The 16600-nt window shown below is 43.4% G+C and overlaps 2 protein-coding genes across 10 annotated transcripts in view; both read left to right on the forward strand.

The window, feature by feature from the left end:
* The window catches only part of LOC137438751 (serine/arginine-rich splicing factor 3), a 44967-nt gene extending 29241 nt beyond the window's left edge, over positions 1 to 15726 (forward strand). For all 8 annotated transcript variants that reach the window (XM_068134071.2, XM_068134072.2, XM_068134075.2 and 5 more), the window contains 2 exons: positions 14975 to 15052; positions 15255 to 15726. In XM_068134071.2, the coding sequence (XP_067990172.1) occupies positions 14975 to 15052; positions 15255 to 15276 (100 nt within the window). In that variant the 3' untranslated portion in view covers positions 15277 to 15726. The remainder of the gene's footprint in view (positions 1 to 14974; positions 15053 to 15254) is intronic.
* Positions 15727 to 15884: 158 nt separating this feature from the next.
* Positions 15885 to 16600, forward strand: part of LOC137438743 (tumor protein p53-inducible protein 11) — a 71833-nt gene continuing 71117 nt past the window's right edge. Inside the window, exon 1 of one of the 2 annotated variants that reach the window (XM_068134053.2) lies at positions 15885 to 16055. The gene's annotated coding sequence lies outside the window, so the exon portion shown is untranslated. The remainder of the gene's footprint in view (positions 16056 to 16600) is intronic. The other variant, XM_068134055.2, reaches the window with a different exon arrangement.

Genomic DNA, 16600 nt, shown 5'->3' on the forward strand with positions numbered 1-16600 from the left:
CACAGCTGCACTCCCAGTAATGATGCAAACCAGCAGCCATTGGCTGCCCTCGAAATGGATGAATTCTCCTCTCTCAAAAGGTAACATCTTGGTTGCTTACGTCACTGCATAACTTTTGTGACATGAAATTGCAATACTTGTGATATTTTGCTTTGCTTGCTCATATTTACACCACCAACTGCAATCAACCGTTGTAATGAATGTGTCTGCCATCTCTATAGAGCACACAATAAATGAAAAGGTGGAACATCTTGGCAAATATAGGAAAGGGCAACGGCACGCAAAGCGCACTAATTGGACATGTTGGTGATTAGGTGCCAGTTAGTATTGAGCTGACAATTTGCTAACAGTGAAAAAGGGAAACTTCCCCACTACCCTCACCCCAACCACCATTCCCTGCTCCCCCGTTCAATATCATTTTCCAGTCAAGTGCTTAAGCTGGGAATAGTTTCACGTAGTAAGCATAATGCAGGTAGATGAGGTTCACATATGCCTACTGGTTCGGAGATGAGTTTAATAGATGTATTTTGTTATTCATACTTGCTATTAGATGCTGCAGTTGTTCACGGTGAGGCTTTTAAATATTTTGTTGTACACCGCTCCTTTCCTATTTCATCTCCAGGCACTGCATGATGTCATCGCCGGCCACCAAAAGGGACCTGGCGATGACGCACACCGAAAGGGGGTACTCGGTTTTCACTCCGGTTTCTTGTTTGGTTGTTTGTTTGTCCGGGTGATATCTCAGCCATCCTTTGAGCTAGGAAGCTGAAATTTGGGCACAATAATGAGCACGTGCTTTGGAAAAACGGTACTTTTTATTGTTTGATTAATCAATTAATTTATTAATTACTTGATTATTTAGCAATTTAATTTTCAAAACGTCACACATTTGGATGAAGCAGTTGTCGTTTTAGGTATGCTGTTAGCCAAATGATTAATAAATTAATTATTTTATGATTTTTATTTATTTTAATTACACAATTAAACAATTAATTATTGTCCACCGCTCCCTCCCAATTTCGTCCATGTGCTGCACTGCAGCATTGCCGGGTGCCGAGGCTCCCCGGCAATGTCACGCGCTGGAGGATATGTTATTACCCTGCTCTCGCGAAGCGAAAAGCGGGGTTAAGCATTCAGGTGCATACGTGTGCCGTGTCTGCATTTTTAAAATTCATTTTCTCGACAACCGTTGGTTTGATTGACATGAAAGTTTCACCTTAGGAGGGCCTCCTCCTGTAGAATATTTTAATGATTATATTATGACGTCATAGGTTATGTGGTACCGGCGCCATCTTGGAAAAACTTCGCACCTCTATAATCTCTGAAACCACCCCATGGAAAAAAATTGAGACCTGGCTCATTGTCAACTACTCCCCATGGGGAATAAGATATGTTAATGTAATCGGTACCTTCGTTATGACGTCATAATTCAACAAATGCAACACTTATTCATCCGATCATTATTTTAAAAATTTCAGCAACTGTTGGTCGGATGGACACAAAATTTTCCCCATAGGAGCGCCTCCTTTAGAATATTTTAATGATCATGACGTCATAGGTCAACATTGATGTAGTCAACACCGAGGGCCTTTCACTCACTCACCGCAGGCAGGTTGGTGGTCTTTCTGTCTTCTACCGACTCCTCTCCGGCCTTGCTCCCCCAGCTCTCTCTGTGCTCTGTCCCCCCAATATTCCTTCAGGTCGCACAAGATCTGCCTGCAACCCTCTTATGGTTAAACTGCCAAAGTCTAGGCTCTCTGCTCACCTTCACTCTTTCATTCCCCTTTTCTCCCGCCTCTGGAACAAACTCCCCCACTCCCTTCAATCCCACTCCTCCATCCAGGTCTTTAAAACAGCTGTTCACCACCATCTCTTATCTTCCCCCATCGAAAACCTTGATCTTTTCTACCCCCGGTAATTCACCCCAGAGTCCTTGCAGTGTTCATATGTTTTATTCCTCTCCCACCTCCCCCCAAGTCATCCCGATGTCCCTGCTCTCAAATGTTGTGTTTGTGTCCTTCCCCCTCTTCCCCCTCTCTTTTGTGTCCTTCCCCCTCTCTCCCCATCTTGTCTGCCGCTCCCCTTGTTTTTTGTGTTTTGTGTGTCGGTTTGTCTTTTTGTGTGATTAATGTTAGCTCTTTCACGAGCCTCGATCTTGTATACAAAAAAAAAGAAGAAAAAAAAAGGTCATGTGGTACAGGGACCATCTTGGAAAAACCGAAAAATCTTGCACCTCTATATCTCCAAAACCGTTGCAGGGAAAGAATTGAAACGTGGCTCATTGTTAAAAAAAAAACTCCAAATGGGGAATAGGTGTTAACGATGACGTCATTGGTGCCATAATTATAACGTCGTAATTCGACAGGGACAACGCTTAGTCTGATCAGTTTGAAATGTATTGAGCGTGATCTATGCAACAATTATATTAGAGAATATAAATTTATGATGTCATCGCTCTCGTGGTCTGGCAGCCATATTGGATCAAAGAATTTTTTTTTTTCAAAAACAGAAGAGTTGGCTCACAACAAGTTGACTGCGCAGGGTAAGTATTCTATGAATACCATCTTGTTTATTAAGCACGGGGGTGGTGTACTTTGAATGTAGCTCTACTTGTTTTTATTCTTTTTTTTTTATCGTCATAGAAAACGATTATGTTTTAAATGGATGACCAGACTTGTAAAAAGTTTTTTTTTTTAATTTTCATCCCACCTACTTAAAATCCATCATACCATTGATCACGACATTCATCTTCCTACATGATGTGCATCCTCTTCAATGCACATTGCTCAGCAGTCGAGCGATGTTTTTAAATCCCAGAACAGAAGCCTTCCTTACTGTAGTGTTCCTAGCATCGGTGATGTGACTGTTAACCTTCCTTAAGCTCGTTTTTTTTATTTTTTGGGGGACGTGGGGGGGGGGGGGGGGGAGAGACGGTGGTTGGGAATCAGCAGAGATGGCATGAAATGTAATCATGTGAGTATTGTGGAGAGACAAAACGTCCTATTCTTGGGACTCAGGTCAAAGACATTGCATTTTGTGCTGGATTGTCATGGTGGAGGATGTTGTCATTCATTATAATAGTTGTGTGTCTTAGACGGTCACCGAAAATATTAAAACATACTAGTATTTTCCATTTTCTGTTATACCCTGCATGGAAGTTCCCATTTTATGAGAATTCCAATAAGGTTGTTAAAAATATATACACAACATGAAGCTCTTTGCCACTCCCTTCACATTCGGCCTTTTTCCGACTCGGAGAATAACTTTTCAGACTCTTTTCCACTGTGGAATTTAATGGGAGATCAGTTTTGGTTTGCAGTTATGGCTGCTCATTTCATATTCAGCAATGATGTGTTCAATTAAAATGTTGCCTTCCTGATAAATACACTGGAGTCCTGTGGGTTCAGTATCTGCTCCTCCTTGAAGGCGTATGGCATTTTTTTTCTGCCATCAGCATTTTTTCCCCTCCTTTCCGATGTCAATACTATAGTGACTGGCTGTCTTTCGTATGCAACACATTCCTGCAAGTAGCACCATGTGGTGGGTGGGTTGAGAGGAGGTGACCGTACATGTGCATCTGGTGCAATGCTCCCTGGAGATTAGAGCAATAACCTGGGCAGTTTGCCGATGATAGCTCACCTACTCTTTGCAGAGGTCACCATGGGATTTTTTACGTCCATAGCAAGCAGATAGGACACCCCATTTAACATCCATCCGAGGGACTGCACAGACATTGCCTCGAACTGCCTGTGAAACATTAGGATTACAGTTAATAGCTGGGATGGGATTCAAGTCCCAGCTGGACAGCTCAGAGAGGTGTGTGTGTGTGCGTAGCTTTAGGCTATCCTGATAGCCTTGTGAGAATGTGATGCACCGATCACGTAGGTATTCCTGACTCACAAGTTCATGAATTATATGGTGATCCTGAGGCACAAATGGGTTAATAACAGCAATATGGTCTTTTCTCTGTCCCCCCCACACCCCTTCTCTTTATTTATTCTCCCATTTCTGCCAATCAACTGCTCTGCACTGTTGTTACCTCTGCCACCAAAGGTGGATGGAGGTTATGTTTTCACCACTGTTTGTCTATGAGCAGGATATTCCAAAACGTTATGGACGGATTCGGATGAAACTTGGTGGACAGGTTGGGTGTGTGATGAGGACTAATTCATTCGGTTTTGGTGAGGTACAGATCTGGATACTCGACATTTTAAAAGTGATTCTTCACCATTGAGAAATGGGGCCAAAAACTATATTTAGTAGGATATCTGAGGTGTGGATGGATTCGGACGAAACTTGAACAGGAAAGTGATTTTTCACCATTGAGAGATGGAATCAAAATGATATATTGTACAGCATATTTCAAAAACTTGTGTTCTGATTCAGACGAAATTTGGTGGACATGTTGGGTGTGTGACGAGAACAAATCTATTCGATTTTGGTGAAGATCCGGATATGGATCCAGATCCGGTCTATCGATAGCATGCAGAACCTAAACTGTTCAACCTGGCGGAGGTATGCTCTCTACCGAGTGCCGATCTAATTTAACAAGAGTTTGGATGTCTTCTTTGCTGAAGTTTTCTGTCGTGGTTTACCTTTTATTAGTCCCCCTACCTGGAGGGGACCATAGGTTTACTCTCCATCTCTCCATCCCATCTGTGGTTTTCTGCACGTTTTATATGGTTTTTCTGTACTTTTTATATGGTTTCTCTGCACTTTTTATATGGTTTTCTGCACTTTTTATATGGTTTTTCTGCATTTCAAAAATTTTCCAGACTTTTTCCCCTTACCCTTAAATATATTGAACTGAAACGTAGTAGCGGACATATATTGCAAAGCAATTCTCTCTTTTGTTTTTTGTTTTTTTTATTATTCTTTTATTTAATTTTTTTGGTTGTCGTTCTAATTCCACAACCAACAGTGTGAGAAACTCTGTTTACCAGACATGCCAGTGAATAATTGCGTTATACTAACGTCATCAGCTAGAATTGGAGATATTTTACTCGAGGAAGAGATAGGGTAACCAAACTTTCGGGATGACCCTGGCATTCCTTTTTGTCCCCCGTCGCACTGCGGAGCGAAAGGGGGACTATGATTTTCCCCTCCGTCCGTGTGTGCATGCGTGCGTGCGAGCATGCGTGCGTGCGTAAGCGAAGGACCGAATTCTAATTTGGTGTGTGGGTGCAACTCACATCAAAATCCAAGATGGCCGCCGCCATGTATGTCTGAATCTTGTGAGCGAAATATCTTGAAAAATAAACGAACTACTAATTTCTAATCTGGTGTGGGTGTATCTACGCATAAGGGAGAACGCTATTGAAAATTGGGTCGCCACGTCAAAATCCAAGACGTCCGCCTTGCGTCTTCCACTTTGTCAACTCGCATCACTTCACCGACGGGGGACCTAGGCGTAACGCTTGTTTCATTTCTCTTGTTCCATAATGATGGTAGCCGTGTCATCTTGAATTCTGTATTTGGGTTTTATTTTCTAATATTTTTATTTTATCTTCATTGGCATATATCTAACCACTATGTAAAGTGACTACGATGGGTTCTTTTTTTTTAGCTCACCTGGGACGAAGTTCAGGAGAGCTTATGCGATGATGCGTCGTCAGTCCGTCCATCCGTAAACACTTGCAACTTCTTCCCTGAAACTGCTGAAGGGATTGTGACCAAACTTGGCACAAATGATATTTGTTGTGTTGTGACTAAAGTTAATTCACGGCATTAAAAAAAATCTGGGTCTAAGGGAGTTTACCGGGGGTCAAAGTGGATCCACGTTTGACCCCCCCCCCCCCCCCCCCCCCCCAAAAAAAAATAAGAATTTGCTTTTACCTCTGACACTACACACACTATTTTGAAGAAACGTGACCACAACCTACATCCCCCATGATGTACCGAAGTTTGTTCACTGCACTAAGAAAATCGAAGTCTAATGTGGTCTACGGGGAGTTCAAAGTGGGTCCAGGTTTGACCAACTCCGCCCCCCCCCCACCCCCCCCCCCCCCCCAAAAAAAAATAGGTATTTGCTTTTTTCTCTGAAACTACACACACAATTTCGATGATACTTGACCACAACCTTCACCACCACCTGATGTACCAAAGTTTGTTCAAGGCATTAGAAAAATTGGGATCTGAGGAGGTATACTGGGTTTGTGGAGTGGGGAGCAAGGCCCAAAATAGATATTTTGTTTGTTTGTTTAAAGTCTTGTGATTATGTTGGTATGATTCTACATGCTGCCCTGTCTTCTAGCAACCATTGAAATTGGTTTAAAATACCCTGAGTCAGTGCAGTATACTGTTTATGCTACCACGTGACCGCCAGGGGTATTGTCCCTATGTTTATATACAAAGTCGAGGTTTGTGGAAGAACGAGGTGTGTGGTTAATGAATGTGGCCACAGTTGGATACGAAAAGAGATAAGAGAGGAGGAAACGCAGAAACCTGCAAGTGTGAGGGTGGTTTGGGTTAATGGGAGTAGGAAGCATTCATTGCTGGTATTGATGGGGTATGGCATGAGGTGCTGGTGGACCACTTCCATCAATTCCAGGTGGGAAGAGCGCAATTGAACGGTCTTCAGAAGGCAGTTTCACAATCGGAAGAAGAGACGACCAAAACAACGGCCATGGGCAGAAAGCCTTGATTTGCCAAGAGTTTAACCCTGAGGTTTAAGACTAATCATAAAAAATACTTTCTCGGAAACTAATCCGATGACGATGCTGTGAACGGTTAATTATGAAAGACGCAAATAGTCTTTATAACTGCAATATTTTTGTTAACCATTCGTCTTTGGTAATCAGAGACTGTTTGAAGTTTGGTTTTTTTCATTTTGTGCATATTGTCAACGTCTCTTGTAGATGAGATACACTGAAATTGATCGAGTGCAATTTGCAATAAGCCTGAAGAGCGGCGTCTGAAGCTGAATAGCCGATTAATTGCATTTTCAAATCTCCAGTTATTGGCACATTCGGATTCCGCTCGGAACCATAAAACATCAGTGGCTGAGATGCGCTCTCAACAACACTTTCTTTCCAACCATTTATTTTGTCTCTTCAGCTGCTGTTTGCCTTGGGAATAAATTTGTCCTTGTGTCAGTAGAGGTCCCCATTTTTTAAAATATATTTTAAATAATCTCCCAAAAGAGTGGGTTGTGTTTGCCTGATTAGCATTCCCTTCTGAACCCCCGACTCAAATCCCATACACCACATGTGTTTATCCATTGTCTGCCAATTTCCTTGCTCGATTACGTATACTAACCCCATAAACCTTCATGCAGTGGTTATACGTAATGGGCACGAATCTTCAACACTGACTTTTGATTGTAAGTGCAGTATTCCATGTATTTTTGGTTCCACTCACTCGTAGAAAGCATCCTGTGTTTATTATCAGCCCTTGGCACTGTGACGTGTGCACTTGCAATGTTTCTCTCCACTGGGTCTCCTTTTTTTATTTGAAATTTATGAATTAATTATGCTTTAATTAGCAACTTCATTTCATTCCAGAAGCTGATCTGCAATTTTGTGTTGAGGTGTGGGAATGGGGGTTGAGGTGGTGGCACAATTCAGGTTATTTCACTATTCACTGCGATTTTCTTAAATTATAGTAGGTGTTATTATACTAACCCTAACCATCCTGAGGAACCAATTCACGTGGCACATACAGGTATATGTTGAGGTCCTGTTGATACCGATGTAGACTTGAATAAGAGTCATTAATCCTCTTGCAAGGAAGCTTTGACAGGTGTAATGGTTTTACAGCTTTCCACTGGGCAGTTCACGGGTGCAGTCGACATGAGAGGGAGTGAGTGTTAGAGACGGATTATCAGCGACCATTCACTGGAGGCTAAGTAACGTTGGAGCTGTACACGTCCGTAAATCCTGCTCGTGTTCTCGTACGTGGCATCCCGTTATCGGTGACGATCAGTCCATGTTATACATACGTGTCTGTGTCTATGTCTCAGTTTTGTGTTTATTATATGTCTGCTCCGAAAGGATAAGGACCCATTTTCCACTGACGACAATACAACAACAACAACAGGCATTTTAAGGCCATTTTCCCTGCTAGAGCGGGGGTTAGCCTTGCGGTCCCCATGACGATCTTCTCCATTTTGCCCTATTTTCTGCATATCTCCTTGTTAACCCCCTTGCCCGCATTTCTTCTTCCACCATCTTTATCCAAGTCTTTCTCGGTCTTCCACGTCCTCTACTTCCTTATACATTCATGTCCATCACTCTTCTCAACCAGTCACTTTCATCCTTCCTCAACACATGACCAAACCATCTCAACCTCTTCCTCTTCACAGCATCCATCACAGGCTCTATTCCCATCATTTTTCGCAATTCATCATTTGTCTTCCTCTCTCTCAACGATATTCCACACATCCACCGAACCATTCGCATTTCCACCCTTTCCAACCTTCGTTGCTGCTCTACGTTCATTACCACTGACGACAATGCATTGGAGAATTCCTATATTTTAGATATCCTGTGCACAGACAGGTGAAAACATAACCTCTGCCCACCTCGGGTGATTGAGGTAAAAACGTGATGGGGACTTTCTACATGTAATGTCGATGGTCTTTTTATTTTGTCGAGCGTTTTTGATTGGTTTCTGTGAAAGTTTTTTATGTTTTTTTTTTTTTTTTTTTTCACCTGCATTTGGAAGGCAAATCATCTCAGCTTCAATACCATTCTCTTCCTGTCTCTCTGATGCAATTACACCTTTGTCATACATTAATTGGACACAGCATTTGAAAGGCGTGAGTTGTGAAAAGCAAAATATAATTAAAAAGAAAATTGAATTTTTATTTCAAAACAAACATTTGTAGTTCTTCTAAATCAGTGCTTCAAAGGTAAGATAACAGAAGATTCCCAGTTGTTTAATTATCACAATATCAAAACACCCTGAATCATTAATCAACAAAGTTTTTATGATTTCATTATTTAATTTGATGAGTTTATTATGGTCTTTAATTTTAGGGCGTAAACTCCCATTGTGAATCAATCACTGGTGAGTCCGTCTGTTCCAGTATTTTAACCCTCCAGCTTCATCAAAGTGCAAAATAGAAGTTAGAATAAAAAGTTTTATTGAATCGACTTGTGCATAATGTTTACGCTTTATTAAGTCCTCCCCCTTATTTTCCATCTACATATTATTATTGCAAGATGATGCAATTTTATCCACAGCCTCCAATCGCAAATTCCTTCAACGTGCATTAAAAACCGTTTTATTAGCCTCTTTCTCACGATTACTGTCTCTCCCTCACCCCTCCCCACCCCCACCCTTACCCCTTCTCCCTTTCCATCCCAATTCAACTGTTTATCTTGCGCATCGCATTTTTTTCTTTTAAACCATGTTTTCGTTTATGAGTATTTAATAGTCAACTTTTCCACGATGGTCGCAATGTTTGTGGTTGTATGGTGGAACTTGGGCTGCAGAAATACGAACCGGATCATTATAAATCCTTGCATCAGGCCGCTTCCTTACGAACTTCCAAGCCCACTTGCATCCCCTATGTTATCGTTCTTGTCCCATCAGTCTCCAAACCACTCCCCAACTCAGCACGCCCTACACCACCCATCCACTCAGCATCCTGCCCCCACTTTACCCCTCTTCTCCCCCATCCGGAACCTGCATGCACCCCAGTCAGCCCATTGGGCCCCCCCCCCTCACCCCTAAATCAGCTCGTCAGCGCCCTTCCACCACTCCCCCCCCCCTCCCCACACCCAAATCGGCTAGTCGGCTCCCCTCCCTCCACCCCAATGGGCTCGACACACTCCCCCTAACCCTCTTCCCAACCCAACCACACATTTGGCTCGGCAGCCCCCACACCCCACATCTTCAGCATTTCCTTTTCTTCTCCAACTCTAATCTCTGATCATTACTTGGCTTCTAACCTGGTTAATTCTACCATGGACATGGTGATCTTCTCACCCAACGATAGATGGATGCACTAAATTTCCAATGAAGATCAGGGCCATGTTGACATTCTGATTGTCTGGCTCCTAGCCCTGCTTTTCCATGATGTATGCTAATGGCTTTCAGGACCTCCACGAAGGGAATTTTTATTTTGTGAGCGGAAACATCCGATTGCTCTTGAGGGTGTGCTTTTTGCTGATCACATTCTTGACCCTAGCATTTTACAAGGCAGCACTTTAGGACAGACCATCTTGGTCAATATACAGTGCCTTCAGAAAGTATTCACACCCCTTGACTTTTTCACATTTTATGTTGCAGACTGATTTTAAAATGGATTACATTGAGATTTATTTTGACACTGATCTATACATAATTACCCATGTCAGTGGAATCTATTTTTTTTAGAAGTTTTTACAAATCAATTAAAAATGAAATGCAGAATTTAATTTAGCTAAGTATTCAGCCCCCTGAGTCGACACCTCATAGAAGCGCCTTTGGCAGCGATTACAGCTTCGAGTCTTCTTGGGTATGTCTGTATAAGCTTTGCACGACTGGATTTGGGGAGTTTCTCTCATTCTTCCTTGCAGATTTGCTCAAGCTCTGTCAAATTGGATGGGGAGCATCAGTGAACAGCAATCTTGAAGTCTTTCCACAGATTCTCAATGGGATTCAAGTCTGGGCTTTGGCTGAGCCACTCGAAGTTTCACAATCTTGTTTTGAGGCTTTGCCAGTGTTGCTTTGGCTGTATACTTGGGGTCATTGTCCTTTTGGAATGTAAATCTTCGCCGCAGTCTAAGGTCTTTTGCACTCTGAAGCAGATTCTCTTGAAGGATTTGGCTCCATTAATTGTTCCCTCTATCCTTACAAGTGTCCCTGCTGCTGAAAAGCTTCCCCATAGCATGATGCTGCCATCACCAAGCTTCACAGTAGGGATGGTGTTGGATGGGTGATGAGCTGTGCTCGGTTTCCGCCAGACTAACGCTTTGCATTCAGGCAAAAGAGTTCAATTTTAGTCATTAGACCACATAATCTTTTGCCTCGTACTCTGGGTCTTTCATGTGCCTTTTTTGCAAACTCCAGGTGTTTGGTCATGTGCCTCTTTCTCAGCAGTGGCTTTAATTTGGCCACTCTCCCATCAAGCCTAGATTTGTGAAGTGGTCCAGAGACTGTTGTCCTTCCAGCAGGTTCTCCCATCTCAGCCAAGGAACTCTGTAGTTCTGTCAGTGTTCATTGTGCTCTTGGTCACCTCCCTGACCAAGGTCCTTCTTGCCTGGTTGCTCAATTTGGTCAGATGGCCACCTCTAGGAATAGTCTGGGTCATTCCATGTTCTTTCCATTTTCTAACTACAACGCCACTCAGTAGAGCACATACTCCCGCCGTGAGTGGGCGCTGCTGAGCCCTATCTTCCAATGGTAAAAAAATCCTGGATCCGGAATAATATCCTGAGCTTCACCAAAACTAATCAATTCTTCCTTATCCCAAGGGCAATCATCCCACCAACTCTCATCCAAATCCGTTCAGAACCTTTCCAGATATTTTGTTCACAAACACTCGAATGCAAACATGGACGGACACGATTGAATGCATTACTCCCTGCCGGGAGTAATAATGGAGCTTGCTGTGCTCTTGGGAACTTTCAACACTCTCGAAATTGTTTTATACCCTTCTCAAGATCTACACCTCCTCCATTATATCCCTGAGTTTTACAGACACTTACTTGGACTTCATGGTAGAGCTTCTGCTCTGACATGCAATCTCAACTGTTTTACCTTGTATAGAAAGGTGTTTCTTTCTAAATCACATTCAATTGATTGAATTGGCCACAGGTGGACTCCAATTAAGTTATAGATACAGTCACGTGATAAAGTAAGCACACCCCATGTAAAGTTTTGACTTTTTCAACATACAGCTATTTGATCTTCATTTCAACAATATTGATTGATAAAGGTGATATAATATAACAAAGATCATGAAACATCTACATTTTGTAGTCCATTGTATAATTTAAATAAACATAAATGCAAATTTCGCATGTGAAAAAAGTAAGTACACCCTTGGCTCTAATAGGTGGTATTGCCCCCTTTGGCAGAAACAACCTCAAGTAGGTGTTTCTTATAACTGTCTACCAGTCTCTGACATCGACTGGGAGAAATTTTTGCCCACTCCTCCATGCAGAATTCTTTCAGCTGTGCGATGTTTGAGGGTTTCTTGCATGTACAGCTCGTATCAAATCCCCCCACAACATCTCGATGGGATTTAGATCCGGGCTTTGACTTGGCCATTCCAGAACCCTCCATTTCTTTCTTTTCAGCCATTCTTTGGTGGATTTACTGGTATGTTTAGGGTCATTGTCATGTTGCAAGGTCCACCTTCGGTTGAGCTTCAACTCTCCGACAGATGGCCCCACATTATCCTCAAGCACCCTCTGGTACAATGAAGAATTCATAGTGGATTCTATGATGGTGAGCTGCCCAGGCCCTGATGCAGCAAAGCTGCCCCAAACCATAATATTTCCACCACCATGCTTTACAGTTGGTATCAGGTTCTTGTGGTCAAATGCTGTCTTTGGTTTTCGCCAAACATGTCTTCTGGTACTGTGGCCAAATAGCTCTACCTTTGACTCATCTGTCCAGAGCACATTGCTCCAGAAGTACTGGTCTTTGCCTAGGTGTTCATTGGCAAACTTTTGTCTTGCCCTGATGTTCTTTCTGGGCAGCAAAGGTTTCCTCCTGGCACACCTCCCATGTAGATCAAATTTGTGCAGCCTCTTTCTAATGGTAGACTCGTGCACTTTGACATCAACAGTGGAAAGAGCTACCTGTAGGTCCCGTGATGACATTATGGGGTTCTTAGAGACTTCTTTCAGCATCTTGCGGTCTGCTCTCGGCTGAACTTGCTGGGGCGGCCTGGCCTGAACAAGTTGGCAGTTGTTTGGAATCTTCTCCACTTGTAGATGATCTTCCGGACAGTCGAATGATTGATTTCAAATTGTTTGGAGATCTTTTTAAATCCCTTCCCAGACTCGTAGGCATCTATAACCTTCTTTCTGAAGGCCTCAGAGAGCTCTTTTGATCTAGGCATGGTGATGCCACACACTTCAACAACAAAGAGCAAACCAAACTAAATGTCTGAGGTTTAAATAAGACAGGTTCGTCCAAGATCCTCTCTAACAATGTTCTAATCATTTGCACCTGTGCTGGTGCACCTGATTCTAATTTTAGGTATTTGAAGTAGTGATAAATGTCGGGGAGTACTAACTTTTTCCACATGTGAAATTTGCATTTATGTTTATTTAAATTATACAATGGACTACAAAATGTAAATGTTTCATGATATTTGTTATATTATATCACCTTTATCTATCAATATTGTTGAAATGAAGATCAAATAGCTGTATGTTGAAATATGTTGAAAAAGTCAAAACTTTACATGGGGTGTACTTACTTTTTCATGTGACTGAACATCTCAAAGATGATCAAAGGAAATTGGATGCACCTGAGCTCAATTTGGAGTGTCATTGCAAAGGGGTTGAATACTTATTGACGAGACATTTCAGCTTATCATTTTGGATTATTTTGTAAAAGAAAAAAGAAAAAAAAAGATTGTTGAAAAATTCCACTTTCTCATTATATGGGGTATTATGTGTATATCAGTGACATTAAAATCTCGATTTAATCCATCTTTATAAAGGCTGCAATGCAACAGAATGTGAAAATGGTCAAGGGGTGTGAATACTTTTCTGAATGAAGGCAGTGTATGTGTGTACGTACCTCCGCCTCCATGAGAAATCCTTTATCATTTTGCTTTTGAGTCCATCCTCATCTGAACAGTACAACACACTTCTGAAAGGCAAGCTCCTAGTTATCCAGAAAAAGAAAGAAATCCATTTATGAGCTACCTGGAGGATTGGTTTTGACAGGAAATTCTCATACTCTGATTCTATCCTTCCACAAGGATCGGTATTCGAACCCCACAAGCGTCTCTCCGACCCTCCAATCGGCCGAGTCGAGATACACCATTTTACTATTCTGGCTAGACCTGGAAGAGGTGCTGTCCTTGGAGCTCAAAGAAACTTACCACAATATAGTTATCTCGTTCTGTCAAGTCGTGTTCGACTTGTGGTGGCATTCATGATCAGATTTCTCCAACTTCCCACGAAGGCTGGTCAATGTGTTGGTCTTGTCCAGATCTATGTCGATTCTGAGACACTCAAGAGTTTATTCTCATCACGGTATATGGGCTTTGATCCGAAGCATCATGGCATCTGGGTCCCCACCTTGAGATAATCCAGGTACTTTCTATATCTTGCTTTCTTGGGCACAATCGAGTCAAAGGCTCTCCTTGTTAATGTCATCTCTTCACAGGAGGCTGAGTCCCACTGTCTCCTTCCTAACCCACCTCAGGCAAGTTTATGAACTCGCAGGTTGTTGTTGTTTTTTTTTTTTGTTTTTTTTTAATCTCCTCACTTCCAGCTCTCCTTCGCTGCCAACCATCAGGTCACAAACGTTCTTCCAGAATTCCATATCTGCTTGCTGTCCCCAATTCCATGCTGAACACCATCTCCATTCCTTCATCGCTCTATTATGTCACCTGCGGAACTTGTCTTGTGGCCCAAAACCATGAACCTATTTGTCTCGTGTCTTCTCCTTGTAATCTCTCAAGAAGGTTACCCATTCCCATATCATCCTTTGTGCAGTGCCCAGCCGCCCACCCCTGCTTTCTTTCACGCCGATTGACTTCCCCTCTTTCCTTCCACTCACCCACTGATGTTCATGATGTCCCGAGTCTCCCTGCCGCCCTTTCATCCTACGTCGGTCTGTGAATCTGCCATCACTTAACTCAACAACAACCTTTGGCATCATGAGTTATATTGAAGATAGAGGTGTAGGTGCGATTCGTTTTGTAGACCATAGTGGGTTCTTTTATTTATTTATTTTAACCAACCTTACCTGGTAATTACATTTGTAATCTGTGAGTTGGCTGCTCTTGACAATACATTCAAATCCCCACCTGCCTTACCTGCGAGGGATTGCAACAAACTGTCTTTGTTTGCAGGTCAGGGTCAAGAGATTGGAGGCGAAATCGCTCTTTGTCACGCGGACGACGCCTGCCATCTCGCTCCCGCTCTCTCAGGTGCGTTTCATCTCTCCGATAACACACTTCATCACCTCGGTGCCCTACTTTGTTGCAACCCACCTTCCCTGTCATCGCTCCGCTCACCATTAACACTACAGCATTGCAGAGAACCTCCCCTCTCCTCACATCTCTTGCAGACGATCTAGTGTCACTGTTACTCTTCACCTTTTTCTCTTTTGTCCTTCCCTTCCCGCTGCAGCCGCTCACCCAGGAGGAAGTGAAGAGGAGGAATCTGGGTGTTTTTTGAGGGCTGATTCTGTTCGGGGGCACCACGCCGTCTCTACCCTCTCGCATTCTCCTTTCCTGCAAACCCATACTCTACCCTCACTTCCCCGTTTGTTATCCCGTATTCCCCCCGCTGCCATTCCTGCTCTGCCCACCACCCATGCTGCCTTTGTTTTTCATCAAACCGTGTGTAATTGGCTCACTGCAGGTAAAAGAATTGCAAATTGGGACATGAAACTTGCATGAGGGTAATGGGAGGGAGAGGGAGGGGGATTATAAATTCGGAGATAAATCTTGCATGAGGATGATATGGGTTTGAAGAAATTTGAGGCACAGCAAGTGACGCAGCTGCATCGCAACCTCTCAACCTCTCACACAGTACTTTGTAAACACCGGTCAATGAACATTGTGTTCGTTTTTTTCAATATTAAAACTCGCTTCTTTTACCTTGAATTTCTTAAGTCTCGTTATTAAGCAAGACGAGTCGACATATCTTTGATGTTTTCCGGTCGTCGTCCATGGAAATGATTATTTTTTTATTATTTTTTTAACCGAAGCTGTGATGTCGAGGAAAGGGTTAAAACGTAGTGGGTGGGGGGGGGGGGGGGAGTGGTGGTTTACAAACCCTCCCGGTGCAGATGTTAATAAGCGATGGTGGTGATGAATATACGAGGATGGCGGGGGGGAGGGTTCAAGGGAGGAAGCTAGATCCGCCGCAGGTCCGAGAGGGGAGGAAAGCTCGGAAGGAGTGGTCGCAGCCTCTTGCACGGAAAGGGTAAGCGGTCGTTGGTCTTCGGGCGGCGATTGGCTCTGGTGCGTCGTATGGACGTTTGACGGTCCCGTTGTTGACAGTACGGGGCTCTCGGTGCCCGATTTTCTTTCGAGGCGTTGACGAGGTGCCGGCCGTGTTTCGTCGTCGCGATTAGGGACGCCGCTCGCCTCGGGAGGGGGAGGGTTCCATTCCCAGGGATCGAAACGACCGGATCGGTCTCGTGCGGTTCTGCGCTAAAAACGAACGGCCTCGCATCGAGTCGCGATTTCGTTGTCGCACTTTCGCCGTGCGCTCGGGAAGAGCGCCGTCTCGACACTGGACCCCCCCGGCCAAGATGGACACGCTCTTGTTAATAGCGACGACCTCGGCGCACGGTGGGCAGGGTTATATATTTGTACTGGTGATGGTGCAGCGCGGGCGTGATGGGCCGAATGGCCGTCTCCTGCGCCAAACTATCTATTGCCCCCTAATCGATTTCTCTCTAAGCTTCCATCAAGCATCCGAATCGAACCAATCATTTCTGATCTTTTTAATGGAAAGGTTTGCTT

The sequence above is a fragment of the Myxine glutinosa genome, chromosome 13 (genome assembly GCF_964187855.1).
Source record: "Myxine glutinosa chromosome 13, kmMyxGlut1.1, whole genome shotgun sequence".
Lineage (NCBI taxonomy): Eukaryota > Metazoa > Chordata > Myxini > Myxiniformes > Myxinidae > Myxine > Myxine glutinosa.